Source organism: Sphaerodactylus townsendi, linkage group LG10 (assembly GCF_021028975.2).
Source record: "Sphaerodactylus townsendi isolate TG3544 linkage group LG10, MPM_Stown_v2.3, whole genome shotgun sequence".
NCBI classification, from domain to species: Eukaryota; Metazoa; Chordata; class Lepidosauria; order Squamata; family Sphaerodactylidae; genus Sphaerodactylus; species Sphaerodactylus townsendi.
This window is the reverse complement of record NC_059434.1, coordinates 38564335-38588507: the sequence shown is the minus strand read 5'-3', so window position 1 is coordinate 38588507 and position 24173 is coordinate 38564335. Positions and strand designations below refer to the sequence as shown.

The 24173-nt window shown below is 45.7% G+C and overlaps 1 protein-coding gene across 11 annotated transcripts in view; it reads left to right on the top strand.

The window, feature by feature from the left end:
• CLCN3 (chloride voltage-gated channel 3) overlaps window positions 1-24173 on the top strand; it is a 68939-nt gene that overhangs the window by 25611 nt on the left and 19155 nt on the right. For 4 of the 11 annotated variants that reach the window (XM_048509143.1, XM_048509150.1, XM_048509152.1 and 1 more), the window contains 2 exons: window positions 11922-12079; window positions 12690-12789. In XM_048509143.1, the coding sequence (XP_048365100.1) occupies window positions 11922-12079; window positions 12690-12789 (258 nt within the window). Of the gene's footprint in view, window positions 1-994; window positions 1074-7933; window positions 7939-11918; window positions 12080-12689; window positions 12790-24173 lie in introns of those variants that run through there. The other 7 variants (XM_048509141.1, XM_048509149.1, XM_048509144.1 and 4 more) reach the window with 4 other exon arrangements.

The window sequence follows — 24173 nt, the reverse complement described above, 5'->3', positions numbered from 1 at the left end:
TCCATGAGGCTGGTTGACATGCACAGTCCAGGCTTGGGTAAGGCAGAACTGGGGCAAGGAGGCTATCCCAGTCAGACAGCAGAGGCAGGGTGTTGAGGCACTCAGATCGAGGCCAGCTCCCTGGGTTTTTAAAGGGCCACGTGCAAAAGAAGCGAAGCCAGTAGTGTTGGTTCGCCCCCACCCCGTGGATTTTCTTAGAAGAAAAAGGCAAACTCCAGCTTCATTTTAGTGAAAGAGAGCTGTGGCGAATATGGGTGAGGAAGTGGGTAAGTGGTGGTTGGATGTGAGGGAGGGCAGAGTGAGGTGTGTGAGGATGAGCTGGATGTGGATGAGAATATGTATGTTGTATGGTAGTAGTGGGTGAGGCTCAGAGAGTAAAAGTTACTTGCATGTGGGGGGGGGGGGAACCCCACCTGACATCTCACACGGCAAAGTGTGTATGTGTTTCACTTCCACTCATATTACTTAACAGTGTTACCTATTTACTGTTTTAACTGCTCATCTCTGGCCATCTGCGCGAACATTCTAAGGGCATACCAACCCCTCAGGCCACAGACATGCTGCGCGAACATTCTAAGGGCGACAGTTAAACATAGCCAGCTTCATGGCCTGGTGCGCCAGGAAAAAGACGTTTTACCTGGCTCAGGTATGGACTTTTGGTGATTTGAAGGTCCGATTACCTGCCCGCAACAGGGAGGGACGTCCTGTGAAAATTTGGGGGCGATCCGTCCAGCCATTTCGGCGTTAGGGCAAGACCAACAAACGAATGGTTAGCTTTTTATATATATAGATGTAACTAATGTTGTCACTAGTTGTCACAATGTTCTATAATGTGGTTAATTATGAAAAACTACTGAAGAGTTCACCTCTATAAGTGTAATTCCGATATGCAGATAGTGTCCCTGCAGCTGTCTTGTAGCTATCCCATCTATTTCTTTCCAGGCAATTGGGATAAACAGTGCCTGCACCTTTCTTCTTAGGTCTCCACAACAAGAAGTGCTAGAAGCTTCATTTTAAAAAAAACACAAGGAAAATGGGGAGTTCAGAGGAACTAAAATCTGAAATAGTAGTAGGTAAGTAGTGATAGATTGTTATAGTGCAATAGCTCTTTCTGAATTTTTAAAACAAGAGTTTTATAGCAGGAAAAATGAGCACTGGTTCTGGTGGGTTTTCCGGGCTGTGTGGCCGTGGTCTGGTTTGTGGTCTCTATTTGCACCAGACCAACGCCACACAGCCCAGAAAACCCACCAGAACCAGTTGAATCCGGCCGTGAAAGCCTTAGAAAATGTGCACTATTCCTTCCTTAAGATGTGTTAATGGACTAGACTGCTTTGTTTCCAATAAGATTGGAGTAAAGCAGGTTTGGGAGTAAGTGTATAGGAAAATCTTAAAAGAAGGGCAATTAGTTCCATGTGGAAGCAGCCTAAGAAATGAGTCCCTTACTTTTTGCAGCCTTCAAGCACCTTTGGAATTCTGGCACAGGGTTGGGCACAACAACAAAATGGTTGCTGGTGTAGGCGGAACCAACCACAAAATGACTGCCACAGAAAGCAGAACCAACTACAAATCACAGGGAAGTGAGATCATGTATAACTGTAATAGTCAGTCTTTTCAGGCAGAAGCTGTGTTTAACAGAACTGCATTCAAATCTAGACAGCCACGCTAGCTCTCAGTATTTAAGCATACTGAGTCAATGGTGAACTATACCTAGAAAGCAGACAGCCTATGGAACTGAACAGCCAGTTGAGTTGATGGTAATTGGAATTCTGCATTTCCGCTGCTCAGGGAGCAGGGGCGTAACGAGAAAAACTGGAGCCCTGGGCATAACCTGAGTTTGATGCCCCCCATGGGCAGTGAAAGGAGGTGGAGCTCCCCTGGCCTCCTCCCCTAGTGGCTTGTGGCTTCCCACCTCCCTGCCGGCTGAACTTAGGCACCCCCTTTACCGGCAAAAGGGCATGAGATGTGGGGGGCAGTAGTGGGCAGCAGCGGCATCCAGGGGAGAGCAGCACGGTCGGTGGGTCGACCAGGTGCGCGTGCACCCTGACTGCTAGTCCTGCCACCCCACAAAGATCCATCTGAGGATACAGCAGGGCTGACAAGAGGCAGAGTACAGGCAGCAAGGCTTGGCAGTTCGGCTCGGCTCGGCCCGATCTGTGGATCAGGCCGAGCTGAGCCAGTTCAGAGGTGCTTGGAGGGCCAAGGGCCCGAGCCCCTCCCCCTCTGAACTCTGCGCGATCCAAACTTGTGGTAACATCCAAGATTCTTGGATGCGTTTTTATTTTTTGGTGTTTTTTCTCATTTTGGCCTGCAGGGGGTGTATTTTTAGAGATATTGGCACCAAAATTTCACAGTATCATTGCTCTGAAGCCTGCTGGGTTCAACAAAAAACAGCATTTTTAAAGCTAGTGATACCAAAAATTCAGGGTATCTTCAGGAGACCGTCCTGATGACACCCCCCCCCAAGTTTTTAGCTTTAAAAAGGGCTTGGACAGATTTATGGAGGAGAAGTCAATCTGTGGCTACCAATCTTGATCCTCCTTGATCTCAGATTGCAAATTCCTTAGTAGACCAGGTGCTCAGGAGCAGCAGCAGCAGCAGAAGGCCATTGCTTTCACCTCCTGCATGTGAGCTCCCAAAGGCACCTGGTGGGCCACTGCAAGTAGCAGAATGCTGGACTAGATGGACTCTGGTCTGATCTAGCAGGCTAGTTCTTATGTTCTTATGTTCTTGGTGAAGTTTGGTTCAAGGGGGCCAAAGTTAATGGACTCCCAAAAGGGGTGCCCCATCCCCCATTGTTTCCAATGGGAGCTAATAGAAGATAGAGGCTGCCCCCTTGAGGGTCCATAACTTTAGCACTTCTGAATCAAACTTCACCAAACGGGGGGGGGGGGGTGTCATCGGGACAGTCTCCTGAAGATGCCCTGAAAGTTCTGTGACTGTGCCTTCAGAAATGTGCACCCCACAGGCTGCACCAAAAATTCCCCATTGACATCAATTGAAAAAAATCAATGCAGAAGTAAGATTCTTGGGCAAATTTCTGGGAGTGCCTGTCAGGGGTGCAATTGTTAAGCTAGTGACACCACAATGTCAGGGTATCATCAGGAGACTGTCCTGATGACACCACCCAAGTTTGGTGAAGCTTGGTTCAGGGGGGGGGGAAGTTATGGACCCTCAAAGGTGCAGCCCCCATCTCCTTAGCTCCCATTGGAAACAATGGGGGATAGGGGCAACCCGTTTGGGTGTCCATAACTTTGGACTCCCTGAACCAAACTGCACCAAACTTGGTAGGCATCATCAGGACAGTCTCCTTATGATACTCTGAAATTTTGGTGCCGATATCTCTAAAATGCGCCCCCTGCAGGCCAAAATGTGAAAAACACCAAAAAATAAAAACACAGGAGCATGCCCTGCAAAATTCCTGAGCCCTAGGCAGCTGCCCACATTGCCCAATGGACATTACACCACTGTCAGGGAGAGTAAGGAAATATGAGAAGTAATTTTTTTAATTTAGCCAATATCATTTTGCTGTAACAGAAACAAATTATTAATAACATCCTAAACAGAGCTATATGTTCACAAGATATAAAAAGTAATTGAGAAGGGATGGGGAAAGAAATGGGAAAGAAATGTATTTTCTCTTATTTCCCTTGATCAAACACTTTATAGCAGCAGTCACAATTAAACAATGTATCATTAATTATTGACGTCTGTTAATTATATGTACTCAGTCAGCTGTAGTTGAGCATGAGAGCTTCTGTGCATAGGTGGCACTGAGATTTATGACTCTTTTGTTTAGGTGGTAGAACTGTGCTATTGATTTATTAAATACGTGTTCGATTTCTTTGTGAGGATCTCTTGTACCAGGATGAAGGTTTTCATAAATGAAAACCATTGACTCGTTTTAGTCAGCAATTTGGGTGAAATATAAAATCAGTTCCAGTGGATACTGCCATTGCTGGATATTGTGCATGCTTAATGCTGAAAGGAATTTTGTTACCTAGACGATTACTTGAACTCTGATTATGTTGACTTTAAAACAACATTTTACTCCGCATTTGAGTGTAAATTTCAAATACAAATACTTCTTCAGTGTTCGATCAATAACTCAACCAGAATCATTTCAGCAGCAGGGTAACAAGTTAAATTGACATTTTAACCTGCTGTAATAGCAGACATAAGAACGTGATTTAAAATGTGTTAACGCTAGTTCACACTCCATTGACGTAGGTTTACAGTTAGAATTGGTATAGACTGATTCTGATGGTTAGTTCGAGCTGCTTCTGTTTGCCCCATTTACTTCTGAAACAATGTTCCCATAGTCTTCTGATGCCACAATGGTGCCAGAAAAAAGGCAAAAGAGGCATCTGTTGTGTCCCTACACTGCTGCCTACTCCATGCTTGAGCATAAGATGGGATCAGTTATTATTTCCTGCTTGGTCATTATAATCCAGCCTGTTTATGCCTTTGAGAAAAAAACAAGACAGGTTTTGTGTCAGTACAGATTTATTCATTCCTGCCTTTTTGTTCATAGGCACGTATGAATTTGCAATAAGCCAGCATAGTCCAATCTAAATCAAATCAAACCAAACAGAAGCTGAAATGACTAAGCGAAGGCTATCATTGGTCACATAATGAGAAGACCAGAGTCAGGGGGAAAGGCTATAATGCTAGGAAAGTTTGAAGGCAGCAGGAAGAGAGGAATACCCACCATGAGATGAACTGACTCAATCAAGGAAGGCTCAACCCTCAGGTTACAAGAACTGAGCAAGGCTGTTCATGCTAGGATATTCTGGATGACATTGATTCGTAGGGCTGCCATGAGTCAGAGGCAACTTAATGGCACTTAGCACCACGTAGCAAGGTGCAAATGGTAGTATGTTGGGTTTCCAAATTTGAGTCTTGGGCCTGTTTGCTTGTTAGCTGTGTTTGGCCCTTACTTTTCAGCTATAAACAAAAGTGGAGAGTACAGAACACTCAGGCATGGACTAGCTAGTAACAGTAAATGAACTACTATGAATACAGTTCCCCATCTCTAACAAGGGACATTAAAGAAGAAGAAGAAGAAGAAGAGTTTGGATTTATATCCCCCCTTTCTCTCCTGCAGGAGACTCAAAGGGGCACACAATCTCCTTGCCCTTCCCCCCTCACAACAAACACCCCTGTGAGGTAGGTGGGGCTGAGAGAGCTCCGAGAAGCTGTGACTAGCCCAAGGTCACCCAGCTGGCGTGTGTGGGAGTGTACCGGCTAATCTGAATTCCCCAGAGAAGCCTCCACAGCTCAGGTGGCAGAGCTGGGAATCAAACCCGGTTCCTCCAGATTAGATACACGAGCTCTTAACCTCCTACGCCACTGCTGCTCCTGGTGTGTCCAGATGGCAATTTCTTGCCTTTTTATTTGGCAGTTGTATGCTAAACTGGAAGAATGGAAGGCCAGTGAAACAGATTTCTTCAAAATACTGATATGTCTTTCTATAGATCCATGCCCTTACTATGGCTACATGCTAATGCCATGCTCTCTCTCATGAATGTTGAACAGCTTGTGAACCAGTTCAAGAATCTGCAAAAAAAATGTGCTTTAATATACTGTAATCAATTTCTGTTTTATTCCTACATTTTCATAGAAGGCCTTCACTACAATTATTGCGTACAAATATGCTGTAATATAAATAGGTTTTATTTCATTAATCCAGTTGCAACATTATAATATTGTACAAATAACAACAAAATAACAACCAAGTTCTGTTTAAAGGCTTGTATCCACCAGAAATTTATGCTGATGGAAGGGATTTTTGTTATCAGAATATGAATCTCTCACCTCAACCTTCCTGCTGAGACTCACCCCTCCTTGCTCCTGGAGGCATAAGAGATCCCCCTTCCTTTCATCTGGAAATTCCCCACTGAATCGAAGTCAGTTCTCTGTTGTAATTGCACTTCTCTATTAAAATAAGTTGCTTTTTATTCCTTCTCATAGTTTCTAGATGCTTACTGGGAGATGGGTACCAAAAATGTTTTTATTTTATTTTTGTTATAATGCTGTAATCTTTATAGAAGAAAAAACCCTGAAATGTAATTTCTACCCCTACTGAATATTTGGCAAGAGTTGTTGATTATTGATGGTATATTCTTAAAAAGTTACTAACCAATGAAGATAGTTTAACGGTTCAGTCTTGAACAGAGTAACACCTGTTCACCAACTTCAGTGGATTAGAAGGGTTATCCCTATTCTGTGTATGTTTGATTTCAGGGTATCACACTTCTGCATGAAAATACAGTGTGTCTGAAAACATACCCTCATTGTTTGCTCATTTTCTTATCCTATTTTTTTTTAATCTCCCAAGACCTAGCCAGGCTCCCAGAGAGTCAGGTTCCAGCTAATAGCAGGCACAGAAGCAAGAGAGGGAAAGAGCAGTCGTACTCTGAGTCCAGAGAAACAGAGTCCAAGCAGGTCTGGTAAGAGGCAGTCAAGGATCCAAGCAAAGTCAGGTCTGGCAATCCAATCCAAGTCAGAGTTCCAAGGAATCAGTCTGCAAGCTGGTGGAGCAGAAAGCTGTCAGACTTTCAACTTCCTAAAGTAGTCCTTTCTATGCCTGTGCTGTGGCTCAGTCTTAATTCTGAGCTGACTCACAGCATATTCTGCGATGCCTTAGGGCAGTGGTGGCGAACCTTTGGCACTCCAGATGTTATGGACTACAATTCCCATCAGCCCCTACTAGCATGGCCAATTGGCCATGCTGGAAGGGGCTGATGGGAATTGTAGTCCATAACATCTGGAGTGCCAAAGGTTCACCACCACTGCCTTAGGGCTTCCAGATGTGCACTGTTCCTTTTAGAGTGCAGTTCCTGCCAGGTACGAATCCTCAGCTGCCTTACAGACTCAGGTGAGCTGGGTGGACTACTAGATTGGCCCTCAGTGGCTGGAGGTGCTTCTGCAAGCACTCTGGCTTCCAACTCTTGACTTGGGCCAGCTCTGTCTGCATCCTGTGAGGCTTCTGGCTGTGCTTGAGGCCCAGTTAGGTCATAGTGCCAGTGCTCTTCATCAGAGGATTCCTGGCTGGCTGACCCCGAGCCCATGGGACAAAATTGTAATGTAAACAAAATTTACATTTTAGATATATAATCTGACCTATGCTATGGTCTTGGAAAGGATCACATCATTGTTCTTCATCTCAAAACTCATAATCTCAAATGAAACAAACAAATTGGCATATATGAATGAACCAACCAAGGCTGATGCATCTTCTGTTTGTAATACAACCCTCTTTAACTGCAGCAATTAATACATGATTTTAATTTTCTTGGGATACCCATTAAATTTCATCCACAGCTTTCATCCAACCCAACCCTCTTACATTTCCCTGCCACTGTTAGATGAACTATTTCTGTTCTCTAGCCCACTGAGATGGGTCTAATTTCCCTTTTGAACTCATAGGGCACATTTTTGTTCGTACAAGAGCAGAGAATGATTTTGGTCAAATCTCTCTTCCCACTGAAGATCTCTATGCCATGTCTGAACTGACCTTCAGCAGTAGCTTTTTTGAGTGGCTTCAGAGGAAATGTGATTGGAAAGATATATTCCATGACCAGAACTTTGTTCGAAGTTCTTCAAAATTCCAAATGATATAACTTGCCCAGCTGTTCCCCATACTTAACCACACCCCAATCAAAGAAACATTTGCCTCAAATTCTCATCAAGATATCATAAGCCTCTTTCTTATCTCACTCCAGTAGCTGCAGTAATAAGATGTGATGGGTTTGTTGTTATTTGTTCATACTTAACATGTACCTTCTGTGGTGAATGTCATAAGCTTTAACTTAAAGCAAATTCAGTAAACCAATGTATTGGGGATAGGCGGAGGGGTGAACTGAAAATATGGTTTTACACATGTATGATCAAAGAAGTGTGACTGTTGTGAATCCAGTTCACTCTTTGCTTCAGTTGGTGCTTGTTCACAGATGCAAACTGTTACCTATTTTTCGAAGGCTTCATTGTTTCGACTTGACGTGGCTTTTCTATTCTACACTATTCTCTGAGTGGTCAGTGGTGGTTGATGCAGACTTCTGGCAAGGTAGTGCCACTACTTGTTTTAGTGGTGGATAATGGGGATTCAGGATGACTAATTATAATATCTGGCTTAGTTTTCAGTGCTGAGCAGTCACAGACTGAACGTATTCATATATACACAGATTATGTCACAGCAGTTTACAGAGAGCCACACTGGCAGGAGCCTCCTGCATGGCTTATTTGGAGGGAGGGGTGCCTTCTGGCCAACACCCTGGTTATCCTCTAGGCCAGACTATTGCAGTGTATGCTTCATGTTCCTGCCCTTCAAGACAACTCTAAACCCCCAGTTATTAGAGAGCATGACAGGCAAGCTACTGTCAAACAGGAAGCAAAATGTGCATGCCATGCCAATTCTTCAGGTGCTCAGCTGGTTATTGGTCAGCTTCCAGGTTAAATTCAAGACTCTGGTTATCACCTACAAAGCCCTTAATAGCCTTGGACCCACATATCCACAGGACCTGCAGTGTCCCATATGGTAGCTTTGCTCATCTAAGCAAAGCCGTCTGAAGGTGCTAATGGGTAAAATTGCCAATTCCTCGCTTATGTGCATTTTCTGTGGTGGTTTGTGGAACAGACAGAATGTTCAGGAGGGCATTTTTGCCAAGGGATTAGAACAACAGTATAATGGAACAGTAGTAGAATAGAACAGCATAGAAGGTTGCTTGCTACAAGGGATAGTTTTGTATTTTTTGCAGCATTAATTGTACATTGCATCTCCCTTTTTTACTTCCTCTACCTTGGCAACATGCTTTCTTCATTATGGTATTAAGTGCCTTAGACAGTTTTTGTTTGCATTGTTTCCTAGTTCTGTAATCCTAGCTCTCCTGCAGTGTTTTTGGAGGTCTTTGCCATCTGATTGAATTGCTTTATCATATTTTGTAATCTGCCTTGTTTCTCAGTGAGAAAGGTGTATTTCACATGTTGGTATGTGAAAGACAGATTTCAGTTCTGTGTGTGTACATGAACAGTGGCACAAGGATTTAACACAGTCATCCATAGGACAATGTAGGAATCATAAGGGGCATTCAGAACTTTTGGTGGCAAATGGAGGGCATCTGGTATTTTAGGCAACTCTTTACCCCACTTGTAATGGCTTATGACAGCCAGTGGAAGGAACTTGTGCTCTATATTGCTTATTCTCTCCTAAGGATAAAACTCCAGAGTTCCTTCTCTAGGCCCTAAAACGTGGCCCACAGCAAATAAAAGTTAAAGTTATGGAAGTGGCTGATATACAAAAGTCTCATTGAAAGCTGTGTATTGTATGCCTATAAAATAAATATTGATATATAAAGTTGTCTTGCCGAGACTGCTGTTCTTGTGTCCCAGATTTTTGCTTGGAGGGAATTCAGTAACATTCTTGCATACTTGGTGTCTGGTAGCAGGTTAAAGGTTAAGAACCACTGATTAGACTCCCTTTGAAAAGTGTCCACCATAGTTGGAGAGCAACAGAGTATACCGTTTCTTTTACTGACTGATCCCCCAGTGTAACTGGAGTAAGTCTTTAATAGTGGTGGAAATTGTGCTAGAAAGATATAAAATCAAAGTAAAGTTTGTTAGCTAACGTACTTTCTTTACTCTATATGTTTGAAAACATTACTATAGGCACTTGACTCAGATTCCCAATGAGCAGCTGGTGTGTTTTGAAGGTGTTAAAGAATAATTCTATTCCTGTTTTATAAACGTGTTATCTGAAACTTGATAGCTTAATATACTTGCAGTGTTGACCTACTTTTGTAGCCTAGCCCTTAGCCAAGGACACCTTCAAAACCCTTCTCCAGCTGTTTGTTTCTGAATTGAAAACATACATTTGTGGAGGGAAGGTATAGGATTTTTTTTTAACTGAGGAGATATAAAGAAGTATGAGGCAATGGTTCATGACAATTAGTGCGTTGGTAATGTTAAAAGTGGCAGAGTGAAAGAAGGGTGTCTTGTGGGGAAGGGCTTTTAGGTAAAGGTAGTCTTCTGTGCAAGCATAGGGTAATTTTGGACCCATGGGGTGATGTCACATCATGATATTTACTAGGCAGATTATGTTTATGGAGTGGTTTGTCATTGCCTTCCCCAGTTGTCTACACGTTACCCCCCAGTAAGATGGGTACTCGTTTTAGCACTCTCAGAAGGGTGGAAGGCTAAGTCAACCTTGAGCTGGCTACCTGAAACCGACTTCCAGTGTGATGTAATGGTTAAGAGCAAGTGGACTCTAATCTGGAGAATCAGGTTTGATTCCCCACTCCTCTACATGAGCGGCACACTTCAATCTGATTAACTAGATTTGTTTCCTTGTTCCTGCACATTAAGCCTGCTTGGGTGACCTTGGGCTTGTCACAGTTCTCTCAGAACCCTCTTAGGCCCTCCTACCTCATGTTGTGGGGGAGGAAGGGAAGGAGTTTATAAGCTGCTCTGAGACTCTTTACAGGAGAGGAAAGGTGGAATACAAATCCAAACTTTTCTTTTGTTCGTGACTGAACTTGGATCAGAGCAGAACTTTGACTGCAGTACTGCAGCTTATCACTCTGAGCCACAGGGCTCCTCAAGGGGCTTCTAGGTCTAGAAAAACTTGCTTAACATCTGCCTGGAATCAGGTATGGAGGGAACTGTGTCCACTTTGCTGCCGCAACAGTGAGCAATACATTAAAAATCTGCTGTATTACGCAGGTTTCTGGATCTAATTATTTCAGGTGGTATATTGAAAATGTGCTTGATTTGTGTAGTTCTGTTGTAACTATAAACCCAAAGCAGAGAAGTTACACTTGCTAGCTAATGATTTATCTAATTCGTTTTAGTTGCCTTATTTGGTTACCAATATTTGAAGTTGAGCTGTTTTGGAGTTCTTTGCTGCCATAATTTTATCCGTCAGTATTCATTATTGGCTTTTGCTAACCCTTAGGTCTGGCAGTTCCTGCACTGAAAGGCATAGTGGACGTAGCTGTCAAACCCAGTTTTTGCCCAGTGATAGCTTCAAATGTGTTTTAACATGGTCTTTAAACTCTTCTGGAGTGTTGTTTAGATTGTGTTTTGGCACTGTGAATATTTTGGTGTTTTGTTCCAGCTTTACTCTAATTTTTGATATTAACAATTTGTGGTTGTACCCCAGTCAGCTCCTGGTCTTGTTTTGCAGAGAGAATATCTTCTATTTCTGGTGATGTGATTAATCAGTTTGATTTCTATATTGGGCATATGGTGATATCCATATATACAGATACAGTCATTTGTTTGATTGAGCAACTTGTCTTTACAGAATACTTTGAGTCACTCTCCAGCTCCATTTTGTGCTTTAGCCCATATTTTCTGACTATTATTGTTCTACTTTGTTTCCCATTTTTTTGTGTTAGAGTCACCTGTGATTACCAGCACCTCTGATTTAGGGGTGTGATCAGTTGTATTTATGGGCATATTGTCTTTGAAAATGGAGGTTCCCTTGAGATATCATAGCTAGTTAGGGTCACTTAAGGACCACATTCTCCCATGTCGACGTGCCCATTCGTTAAGATCTTTATTAGAGGGGTTTTTTTAGGTGCCTCAGGCTTCTGAAACTCTGACTCCTTTTAGAACTAGATGTTCATTCTGTTACTTTGTGCTTTTAATTGCATACAGGGGTACCACTTTCTGGAACACATGGATTTACTATTTCTTTGCTAATGATATCTTTGAACGTGTTTAAAGTAGAAAAGTGTCTTGAAAATACTGAATCTCCCACTCTACCCAAACTGGATTGGTGTCAAAGAAATCTAGTTAAGCTAGTCTGATGAGCATTGTACAGTATTTTATATTATGTAGAATGTCACTAAGCATTGATAATATTGATAATTGTTGTCTTTTTAAAGAGAGCTTAATTATGTTTCATTCTCTTTCCACAGCAGGAACTCATTATACAATGACTAATGGAGGCAGTATTAACAGTACAACTCACTTACTGGACCTATTGGATGAACCTATTCCTGGAGTTGGAACATATGATGACTTCCATACCATTGATTGGGTGCGGGAGAAATGCAAAGACAGAGAGAGACACAGACGGGTAGTTAAAACTACTTCATTGCCATTTTATGCTAATGTTTGTAGATAGTAAGTGTCAAGCTAGATGCCCACAAAGAAACATGGAGAAAGGGGCATCCCATTTTCCTCTTCTCTGCTGTTGTCATCCCTCCTGTGATAAGTGGCCTGGTTGGAATGGGGTGGGGGGTGGGGGGAACAGCTGGGCTTGAAAGAGAAAGTGTATCAGACACCTTTTTCTCTCTAAACCCTTACCTGTAGCTGGCCGTTTGTGACAAGGAAGGCAAAAAAAAAAAAAAAGATGGAGAGGATGGTCTTTTCTGAGCTTCTTACCTCTGGAGTGATGGGACACAGTGCATCGAAGTGGACTCATTATGCCTTCAGTCTAAGAGCAGGAGGGCTAAGGAAATGTCTAGCAGCAGGACAAGGGCATAGCTTCTCTGGCTTCTGGAAATTTGCCACAAGCAGTTGACTTGAATACAAGTTTACTTAGTGGGCAAGAAGGTGGCTTATATCAGGATCCCATTTCCCATAGATCAGAAAGGAGCTATAGCTCAATAGGGGCATGCTTATTTTTTTGTATGTAGCTCTAGTTAAACAATAATAACATACGTGGTAATATTTTGTTTCTACAGATCAATAGCAAGAAGAAAGAATCCGCATGGGAGATGACAAAGAGTTTGTACGATGCATGGTCAGGGTGGTTAGTTGTAACACTAACTGGCTTGGCATCAGGTAGGGACAAGAGGAAAGACTTGTTGGATTTTTACTTTTCACATTTGTCATGTGATAAGTTCTGGTCACTAAAACACTGTCAAAACACAGAACTTTTGGAGTGGGGGATGTGACATTTGGGTCTGATCTGTCTGTACTCTGCTTACTTTTGATTTCTTATCTGTGGTACTTTGGCCATGTGAGCTTGTTATGGAATAAACTTTCCATTGGAACCTAACTGAAATGGGGTGGGGGGCAGCTGTACATCCTTTTGGAGAACTGTTGCTAGTTATTTGGTCCTGGAAGGAGGGGCTGGGGGACTTCCAGTTGGAGTTTTTGCACCTGAATTCAGACTGGGCAATGATCTTGTCCAGGATGCAACTCTTCTGATTTTCTGTCAATAAAATGGATTTCGTTTGCAACGGAGTCTACTTTATTGGGAAGTCTAGAGAACACGACAGGAAAAGGTTATTTGCAGGAGGCATGCAGTTCATCCCCCGTGACCATCGGGAGTGGCGAATGGGGCTCCAGCCCCCGCCCCCCCGGAAGTCTTTTTGAGAGAACTGTGTAAATGGGGCACAAAAATTGTGTAATTAAGACCTCTTTGCTGGCTCTTTGCCTTGGCTCCTTCCACTACACAGTAAGGAGAGTTCTGCTGCTTTTCCTCGAAAAAAATCTTGCCTTGCAAAGCAGCAGTGACGGCACTCTTTGCCTTCACACACACACCCCCACCCACCCCCACACACATACACCGGTCCCCAGGTTAGACATTGAGGAGAGTGCTGCTGCTTTTCCTTTAAAACTTGCCAGTCACCTGGATAGAAGGACAAGACCTTTTTCCTTCCAGCTGGCCTAGCAATCCCTGAGCTGCCCCCCCTCCCAAATTCTTCAACACCTCCCTTCATGCTTCCACTGCGCCCGGGGGGGCATACCACCCACTTTGGAAATTGCTAGCATAGACGACTGGGGAAGACAATGACAAACGATTGTAAGACAATGTAAACCTAGTCTGCCTAGTAATGTTGTGATGTGATGTTGCTCCATGGGTCAGTAATGACCTGATCCTTGCACATGAGGCTACCTTTAACTTTTAGCTCCTACTTACTTCTTCTTTTCTTTTGAGTTATATGCTAAATCCAGAGCTTCCTTGGTTGCTCCTGTTCTGGTAATTTACCCGTAGTCTTCTGCCTATGACCATTTTTAAAACATTGTCATTCTTTTAGGTAACACTAGAAACAGCACAAAAACTGTTGCAAAATCTTTTCAGTAACTGAGTATTTCCATCAAATTATTGCCTATAGAATAGATTTCAATTTTAATCTTTTTACATAGAAAAATGTTTTAAATATATGTTCTCTAGGGTGGTTCCGGCCATCTTGATGGGTTGTACTCCTTTACCAACTGCTAGTGAGGCAGGAAGAGCTTTTGGTGACTTCCTGTTGGCGCCAAAACCCAGTATCTTCCTGCTCGCTAATGAGCAACAATCTCGTCAAACTCCTTGCGTCTCTTTTTGTTTCTTCCGTGGATCCGTTTGTTATCCCCGCTTCCCTTAAAATTGGACTGTGAGTTTGTTCCTTGTTTTGTCTTTCCCTCCGTCTCACCGTACTCAGGCGAGTTTTCCCTCCGTTGCCTGGGCCGTAGCCCGCGGCGCCTTTCACGCCCAGGAGGGCTTTTGCAGATCGCTGCCCGAGAACACCAGAGACGGCGGCCGGGCCTCCAGCTTCGCCCGTAAGCGGCAGAAACCCGGCCTGAAACAGCCCAGCGCCCTGCTGACCGACCTTGAACCCGTCAGTATAGCGCCTCCGCTCACCAGGAGCGAGGCGGCTTCAGTTCAGCCGGCCCGTGCGGGCGCCGAAGAACTCTCCTGCTGACGGCAAGCGGCCGAGGCAGGAACTTCGCCCCGCCCGAGGGAGACCGCACCGATCCTGCAGCCTCTTCCAGGCCCGTAGCGGGCGCAGCCTGACTGACTCAGCTTCGGCAGCAGGCAGCGCCCGACCCTGAGGAACTTCGATAGCTCCTGCTTGGCGCGGGGTGGCGATGCCGGGCTCATCCAGATGGGGAAGGGGCGTCCCGGTGGAGTCAGTTCTCACCCGGCAGCTAGTGGCCCTCATGCACTCCTCCGGTAGGAGGAGGTCTCCCCACCAGATCCCCACTCCCAGGGGAAGGAGGGTCCCGCCACAGAGACGGAGTCTTGGAGTCTGCCCTGCGTCGTGCAGACAGGGATTGGCTAGCCTTCCTTATGGTTCAGACATAGCGACATTAGTGAGGGGTATTGTCAGATTCAGATCCACTTCTCCTGACCGAACCCCCTGCTCCTGAGCCAGCTGACCAAAGTCACAGGCTCTTTAAATCGAGCAGCTTCCTACCTTGCTTTCCTAAGACCATCTCCGCGTGGCCTTGCAGGCCCAGAGGGCGGAGGGACCCTAACTCTGCTCAGCCCTCCAAACCCATTAAAGGGATGCCCCAAAGGGAATTTGACTTCAGCCTTCCCCAGCTGAGGAGGAGGGTGCCGCGGTTCTTTCCGTTGCCCTGTGAGCTTTTGACATTAAAATTCAGAAAGAGTGGATTAACCCAGCTTCAAATAAGGGCTTCCCTTCTGTTTTTAACAAGCTATGCCTTGCTCCAGGCCATCTCTGCGCCCTAGTTAAGACTCAGCATGGGGCCGTTCAGTCGCAGCCACTGCACTCCAGGGGCCCTGGTGCAAAGGGCCGAGGGAGGGTAGCAGGGACCCTGTTGACCAGAAGGCTGGGGGCAGCCTCGTGGGGTCCGCGAGGGGTCATGCATGGCGCAGAATCTTAGCCTTCCGGCTGCTGTGGCTAGAGCCACTCTGGTCTGGCTGAAGGCTGTTGACCATCATCCATGGGACCAGGGTATCGGGGAGAGTCCCGAAGAGTGATTATGGCCGTGTCGCTTTCTCCTTGACTCCACCCTCACGTGCATTTCTGACTTCATCCGCGTCGTAGCATCAGCCCGGCTGTCACCGGCGGCTGGTCTGGCTCAAGCAACCCAGCAGGCTGACACCCTCTCAAGGCGATTAGAGTAAGCCAGTTATGACTACCAGGCTGGCATTCTCGCCGGCGCACTGAGCTGGAAAAGATCTGGAGTGGAAACAAAAGACCCATAAAAGACCATGCCAGCTATGTCAGGCGGATAGACCCAGGATTTTACCCACAAACCTGCCTTTGATCGCTTTGATTAGATCACTTTGAGCGCCAAGGGGAGGGAGCGGCCGGTCCACCCTAGCAGGGCAGGGTCCCTTCAGCGACAGGATTTCCAGAAGGGACATGCAGAGGAGGAAAGTCCTTTAAAGCTGGCTTCATCCAGGGCAACAAGGCATGACTGCCCGACAGCATACCGGGCGGCTCTTCACTTCAGAATCAATGGGCGGCTCCTTTTCCGACCTTTGGGTCAGGAGATGGATTTCCTCGGCTACTCGCCAGAGTTCCGCTCGCCTGCCGGGGACCGATTCGCTTCCCTCCCCTCAGTTCAAAGCCAGAAAAGGTGGCCAGGCTGAAGACAGCGATTTCCCATCTGCTTTCCATCAAAGCAATCGAGCCCAGTGCCCGGGCCAGGAGGGAGTGGGAGTCTATTCCCCACTTTTCACTGTCCCAGGACTCCAGAGGCCATCCTCAATGCCGACGTAATGAATGCATTTCGCCCGCCAGAGTTCGTTTCGCGTAAGGCGGCTCAGGTCAACGTGGCGGCGATTCAGCAGGCGATTCCTGGCGTCCTCGATCTGAAGGATGCATACCTACACTTATCCCCATTTGCCCCTCACTCCCTTCCTTGAACGCTGGCCTGGGCAATCTGCTTTCGGTATGTAGCTCAGCAGGTCTGGCGACTGCGGGTGTTTACAAAGGAGTCTTGAGTAGCCCAATAGCCGCCTGCGCAGCCGGAGTCCATCCACCCTACCTGGGCGACCTCCTCCTGCGGTCCAAGTCCAGTGCGCGAAGGCGTCAGGGATGTGTGGGAATTGGTCGCGGAAGACGCACAGCCGGACCCGCGGTTTTCGTTGTCAACCTGGCCAGAGCTTCGGTCACCCACGGCTCAGCGGATGGAGCACCTGGGTGCTATGATAGATACAGCATCTTGCACCCTGTTAGGTGCCCCAGACAAGGTGAGAAAAGATTCAGGAGTGTTGCCTCAGGGTGCTGAAGCCAGGTCCGCGACCCTGCTCCAGCTGGCCAGCCTCGCCCAGAGGCTCTTGATGGCCACCATAGACCTTGTATCCAATGGGGCGGGGCCCCGTAACCAGGCCGGGCAGCACCACAAAGGCGCACGCGTATGTCTGAGGAGATGGTAAACTCCTCTGGCAGCTATAGAGGTGATCTCGACGGTGAGACCGCGGCAATCTGGCCGGGGGGAAAGGTGTTTTGCGGTAGCGACAGCAGTTCCGCGTCTTCACCCGATGCCAGTCTCAGGGGTGGGGGGCAAGCTGAACCAACAGCTTGCCCAGGGTCTGGACCTTCTCAGGCCTCTCTACGATCAGCGTCCTGGAGATCAAGGCCATCCTCCTTCTTCGGTCCTTCAGAGCCAGCATCCTGCACCGTCATGTTGTGGTGCACACGATAATGTTTCTGCCAAAATGTTATATAAATCATCAGGGGGGGGTCGATCCTCCCAACTCCTGGGGAGGCCTTCCGTGTCACGGTGGGCAGAAGCAAGCCTTTCCTCCCTGAAGGCAGAGGCATGTTGGGATGCCTTGCCTCAACCACTTGGTGAGGATTGGCTCGGTCGGACAAGACTATGTCCGAGCGCCCGGATAGGCTCAACCTCAGGTCTTCAGTCTGATAAGTGTCAGGTTGAGGCCGGTGATGAACCTGTTAAGCCAAACAGCGCCAGATCGGCTGTTTCATCTCTGCGCTTCTTCCATCCATGGCGGCACCGTGGATGCTCTGTCAGCATTGGCTGACCCGGTCTCCTCTATGCTTTCCCTCCCCTACACCCTGCTACACAGGTTGCCCGGAGGTCAGGAGGAGGGAGAGATCATTCTGGTGGCGCCCGAGGTGGCCCAGGAGGTCATGGTACTCTCCGTGCTCCAAAGGCTCTCCCACAAATACCATTCCCTCCCTTCCAGTCCTCAGGATCTGCTGTCACAAGGGCCCTGTTTCACCCCGGATCAGGGTGGCTCAAACTGACGCATGGCTCTTGGCGAGAGGGTTAATCAGCAGGGGAATTCGAGGCGGTGGTGGACCACGATGAGTGGCAATGAGCGTAGGTCCACCATCGGGATTTACAATTCGTCCTGGAAGGCCGCTGGAGTGGTGTAGGAGGAAGCAGATTAGGCCGGAGAATCGTCCATCTCCTCCATCTTGGCCTTCCTACAGGATGGTTTGGCGGAGGTCTCGGCTGCTTCCCACTGCGGAGGCAACTTCGCGGCCACAGCCACTGTTCTGCCATCGATTGCGGCTGGTGCTTCCATTAGCCGTCATCGGATGTCATCAATTCCTGAAGGTGAAACAGTCTCAACCCCCAACCGTTCATCGTTCCCTTCCTGGCGGCTCCCCGCAGCGGTGTTGGGCAGCTCACTAAGTCACCTTTGAGCCGGTCAGACCATTCATCTCCGCTGGCTGCGCATGAAGCTCCTTTTTTGGTAGCCATTACCTCCATGAGCGTGTATCAGAAGCTTGGGCCCTCCGTCAATCCCAACCTTTGCCAATTTTTTCCCTGACAGGGTAGTCTTGGTTAGACCCGACCTTCAGGCCTAAGGTGGCAGAAATTCCATCTGGACAGGAGGTGGGTGTTTGCTAATTGCCTAGGCGTCTCATCGAAGGAAGCCTCTGGCGCTGTCTGGACGTCTGAAAGGCTGAGAGTTCATCATCACGAACGGTGGCTTGAAATCAGAAGCCCTTTTGTCAGCGTGGCTAGGTGGGGAGGCCAGTATCATCTACTGCTGCCGGTAAGCTCAAATATCAAGGCATGTGCATTGTCGAGGGCACACAAGGTAACAAATCTGCCAGTGCGAGGTGGGATCCGCGACCCACTCTACTAGAAGCTCTGCGATAGCACTTGGCCCTGGTCAAAGCGGGTTCCCATTGATCAGATATGTGGGAGGGCTGCCGTAGATCATCTTAGTTTGTCAGACGCTATGGGCTGACATCGGTGGACTATTGTCAGGCCAGCCCGACAGAAGGGTCCTGGAGCATATTATCCGGAGATTCGAGACACCCTATTGGGGTGCTGGCAGAGTCCATCAAGATGGCGGAACCACCCTAGAGAGCGACCCATTGGATGCTCACCGTGGATGGGTCTTCTGGATGGTGAAAGGTATCTTATTCCCTCTATTCTCTGCTCCTCTGATAATATGCCGGTGATCTGGACTATGATTCTGTGATGCACATTTGCCTGCAGGAGTTAGTTAATCCATTTTTGAGTCTAGAGTTTTGGTTCCTTCCATGTTCTCAATATTAGAGTTCTATCTTAGTTAGAATAGGTTAGCACAGTGTTGGTGCTGTCTATGTTTTGTCTGCTTGTCACTTTTCTCGGCTCCGTCAGATGCTGGGTTTTGGTAACCGGGAAGTCACCAAGAAATCTTCCTGCCTCACTGGCAGTTGGTAAGGGGTACAACCCATCAGATGGCCAACTGCCACCGAGGAAGACTACATTCCGCGTTGAGTATCAATGGAGTTTATGTGTTCATATCAGTGCTTTCTATATCAATGCATTTTATATCTTAGTATAGTCTTACAACCTGCTTGTGTAATAAAATTCAATGGCTGCATTTTGAGCCAATTGACTTTTTGGATATTTTCCTTGAAAGAACTGACCTGAACCTTACGCTGTTATGGTCAATGAAGAAGTGGCTATCAGGCAGAGGTAATGATAGAGGCTTTACTGGCACATATTCACAGGGTTTTTTTTTCCTCCATGGGTCCTGCAGGAGACGATATATACAGAGAATGTCTCTCTCCCCAGCAGTTTTTCTCCTTCTTTCCATGTTTCTTTCTGTCAATAAATCCCAACACTGATTTCTGTAACATTGTCTAGATAGGTCATCTTATTGATCTCCAAGCATTATTCTTTTTCTAATCCTTACAAAGTTTGCAGTGGTGTAGTGATTAAGAGCAGATGCATTCTAATCTGAAGGAACCGGGTTTGATTCCCCGCTCTGCCTCCTGAGCTGTGGAGGCTTATCTGGGGAATTCAGATTAGCCTGTACACTCCAACGCATCCCAGCTGGGTGACCTTGGGCTAGTTACAGTTCTTCTGAGCTCTCTCAGCCCCACCTACCTCACAGGGTGTTTGTTGTGAGTGGGGAAGGGAAAGGAGTTTTGTAAGCGCTGAGTCTCTCTTTGGGAAGGGGATATAAATCAACTCTTCCTTCCCCTCTCCTCCTCCTCCCTCCTTTTTCTTCTTCTTCTTCTTCTTCTTCTTCTTCTTCTTCTTCTTCTTCTTCTTCTTCTTCTTCTTCTTCTTCTTCTTCTTCTTCTTCTTCTTCTTCGAGTGCAGTCTTACTGAGTATCAGATGTCTGCATTGTTTGGTGTTGTATTGTTTCCCTGCCAAGTAAAACAATATATACACATAGTAAATAATGTGATTGTTCTTGTAATGGAACTAGTTGGGCTGGTTGTAAAGATTCATTTGGTCTTTAGAAACTGAAGAAATGAGTGAAAAGCATATTAAAGGTTTCAGAACTGATCCTTTTCACATTGTGTAAAGAATGTTATCTATTTGGGTGCTGTGTGGTTTCCGGGCTGTATGGCCGTGTTCTAGCAGCATTCTCTCCTGACGTTTCGCCTGCATCTGTGGCTGGCATCTTCAGAGGATCTGATGTTGGGAAAGCAAGTGGAGTATATATCTGTTGGAGTGTCCAGGGTGGGTAGAAACCTTGCTTGTCTGTGAGTAACAAAGCGACGAAACCAAGGTCAATAGTTGAGGGCATCTGAATAGAAGTATGAGTAACAATGAAGACTATAGCCTGGGAGTAACCCTGTAGATAGCAAGGTCACTGGTGGGAGCATCTGAATGGAAAGTATCCTGGCCTTTGTTTCTTTGTCTATGGTCATCCTGTGTTTATTATTGGAGCTGGTTTGACACAGTCTTGACCCTAGTATTTTCAACACTGGCATCAAGTTCTGTTCATTTCATAGTTTCTTCCTTCCTGTTAAAATTGTCCATGTGCTTATGGATTTCAATTGTTTCTCTGTGTAGTCTGACGTAGTTGCTTTCAGAGTGGTCCAGAATTTCTGTTTTTTCAAATAATATTCTATGTCCAGGTTGGTTTATCATGTGTTCTGCTATTGCTGATTTTCTGGCTGAAATAGTCTGCAGTGCCTTTAGGTGTTCTTTGATACGTGTCTGTGTGCTAGCGTTTGGTGGTTCCTATGTAGACTTGTCCCACAGCTGCATGGTATCGCGATAGAGCTCCTGCAGTAGCTAAAGAATCCCTCTTATCCTTTGCTGAGCGTAGCATCTGTTGAATTTTCTTGAGTGGGTCTGTAGATTGTTTGTAGGTGGTGCTTCTTCATCAGTTTTCCTATCGATCCAGTGGTTCCTTGATGATGTATGGTAAGAACACCTTCCCTTTAGATGGCTCTCTATCTTTGTTCATGTGGCTTGTTCTTGGTCTTGCAGCCCTTCTGATTTCTGTATTAGAGTAACCATTAGCCTGTAGAGCCCTGTTTAGGTGATTCAATTCATCTTGTAGGAGGTGAGGTTCACAGATTCTGTTTGCACGATGTACCAAAGTTTTTATGGTGCTCCTTTTTTGCCCTGGATGGTGATTGGAGTTTTTGTGTAGATATCTGTGTGAGTAGGTTTTCTGTATACTGTGTGTCCCAATTGCTGGTTTGGTTTGCGGATGACTAAAACATCTAACATTGAAATCCATAAGCACATGGACAATTTTAACAGGAAGGAAGAAACTATGAAAATGAACAGAACTTGGCTGCCAGTGTTGAAAAATACTAGGGTCAAGACTGTGTCAAACCAGCTCCACACAAACACAGGATGACCATAGACAAAAGAAACAAAGGCCAGGATACTTCTATTCAGATGCTCCCACCAGTGACCTTGCTATCTACAGGGTTACTCCCAGGCTATAGTCTTCATTGTTACTCATACTTCTATTCAGATGCCCTCAACTATTGACCTGGTTGCCGCCTTTGTTACTTTCACGAATGAATTTCCCCACCCGCCCTGAACCACTCGGCTGAAATCTATCCTTCCGCTTGCTTCTGGCTATCGAGGCACCTGCTGCTGCTAGAACACGGCCATACAGCCCGGAAACCACACAGCACCCAAATGATTCCGGCCGTGAAAGCCTTCGACAATACAATGTTATCTATTGTCCATGAATGGCTAAGATGTAAACTTGTGCAGCTTTCCAGATCACACATAACACTATGTAGATATCTTCTGGTATTAAACAAGAAGGGTTAACTCCTGCTTCTGTGAACCTCATTAGCTCATCAGAGGTGTTGCATGTACACCGGAGCTTCAGCAATAGGACACTCAGCTTGCATCCAGTGATGCACAAGTGAAAACATGAACAGACTTAGCATAGATCCTCTTTGTAGCACCAGTGATTTCTTCTATATATATTACAGTGCCCGAAATTGGTTGCTGAAGGTCTTGCAGATATGCAAGGGGAGATACGACAAGTTTGACTTAGTTCAAATGGCTACAGCTGCCTTTCTTGTGTTTCTTCTTGTGTATCAGATCTAGTGGAAATGGGCTTTTTGCTCTGCATTCAACCTAATGTCTGTTCTATATCAAGATAATGTTATACTTGCCTCACTTTTCCGAGTGATGAGAAGCCGCAAAAGCAGCTATTTACACCAGTTGGTTTCTTTGGCAGAAAAGAGAACTGGAGTATGATGAAATGTTCAGGAAAATGGTATGGGGGATGCTTAAGCCCCTTCTCCCCAAGCACAACTATACGGATCTGAATTAGGCCACATGTGTGTCTGGGGATCATGTTTCCCCTGGGAACTCCCAGCATATGTCTTCACAGGGTCCAAGAATAGACTTGAGAATAATGTATCCTGCCGTTACACCATGTGCCTCTCTATTTTGCAGCTAAAAATAGTGTGTTTTCTTTTTGCACAGACCTACACACATCTTCCTCCTCCCTTCAGTTAGCAGTAGGGTTTATGTCTTTCAGTCCTGACGGCTGTTTGGTTTGAACAACTAAAGCACATTGAAAGGAAATAGCTGCAGCCATTATAAAGCGTTACCAAGCTCAACCATTCTTTCTGCTGGGTCGGAACATCTGAGTCACAATGATCAGAGGCCTGGCAGGAATCTGTATGTCTCCATGTGAGAGAATACATGCTGTCTCAGAACTGACAGATAATTTTTCTCCTTGGATTCTGTTGAATGATTGTTCAGTTTTTGTCACATTTTATTAACATCCTGAGGCAGACACTTTGACTTTAACTCTAGTCTGATTGAATTTAAAAAGAAATGTGATTAGTGTCCAAAACCCCAGGGAATGCCAAGCCTTTAAAAGTCTGTCTTCAAATCTTCCCAAGGTGGGTGGGTTTTTTTGGTCTGGTTGTAGTTATTTTCAGATTCCATTGAGTTTAATTAAAATTGCGTTTATGAAAATGATAATGTGTGTGATGTTAGAAGTACATTGTATGGACCCATAATCATGTGCACTGAAGTCTTGTATAAATGTGAAATTACAGATTGCATCCAACGGCTACTATGGGATGTATACCACAGGACAGCCCTTTCCATTCTCCTGCTGTAACTTTTTGTGCCATACCTGGGGCGCGGAGTAACACTTACCTCCATCCTTTGTGTAATTGGAACTGTCTTCCATTTACTTAAAGAGCATCTTGAAGCCAAGCCTTTGTGTTCACAGTTCTGTACATAGAAAAAAAGTGTTATAGCTCTCTGATACAAATTTCAAAATAAAAATCTGTGCGAATCTAGTAAGTTTCAAATTTAACTGTAGCTAGGTTTACAATTCCTGATCCATTGTTTGGAAATCATGTGTAATCATGATTAACCCCAGAAACCATGGAGGTACTGTACTTTTACGCATATAGTTCCTGATCAAGAAAGGCATATTACTTTCACAGGATTGGGATATTTTGTGTCTTTAACCGATAGCAATGTGTGGCCTTCATCTGCAGATACGTGTAACTATGGATTTGGGCCACACTGATCTTTTAAAAATACATTGGGGAGATTAAATCCCCCCAAAATAAAATACCTTTCTACGTACAAGCGCGGAAAATGCACCTACCTCCTACGCAGTCATTGCTTGGTTCCAGTGGAGCCACGGAACACCGATACTGTGGTGGCTACAGTGGAACCCAGTGAGAAAGCAGGGAGGAGGTGGGATGCTTCCCCATGAGTCTTATGGGAGCATCATAAAGCTAAATGAACGGTATGCTGATATAGTCATTCTGAAGCTGTGGTACTCACTTTGCTGATCACACGGAACCAC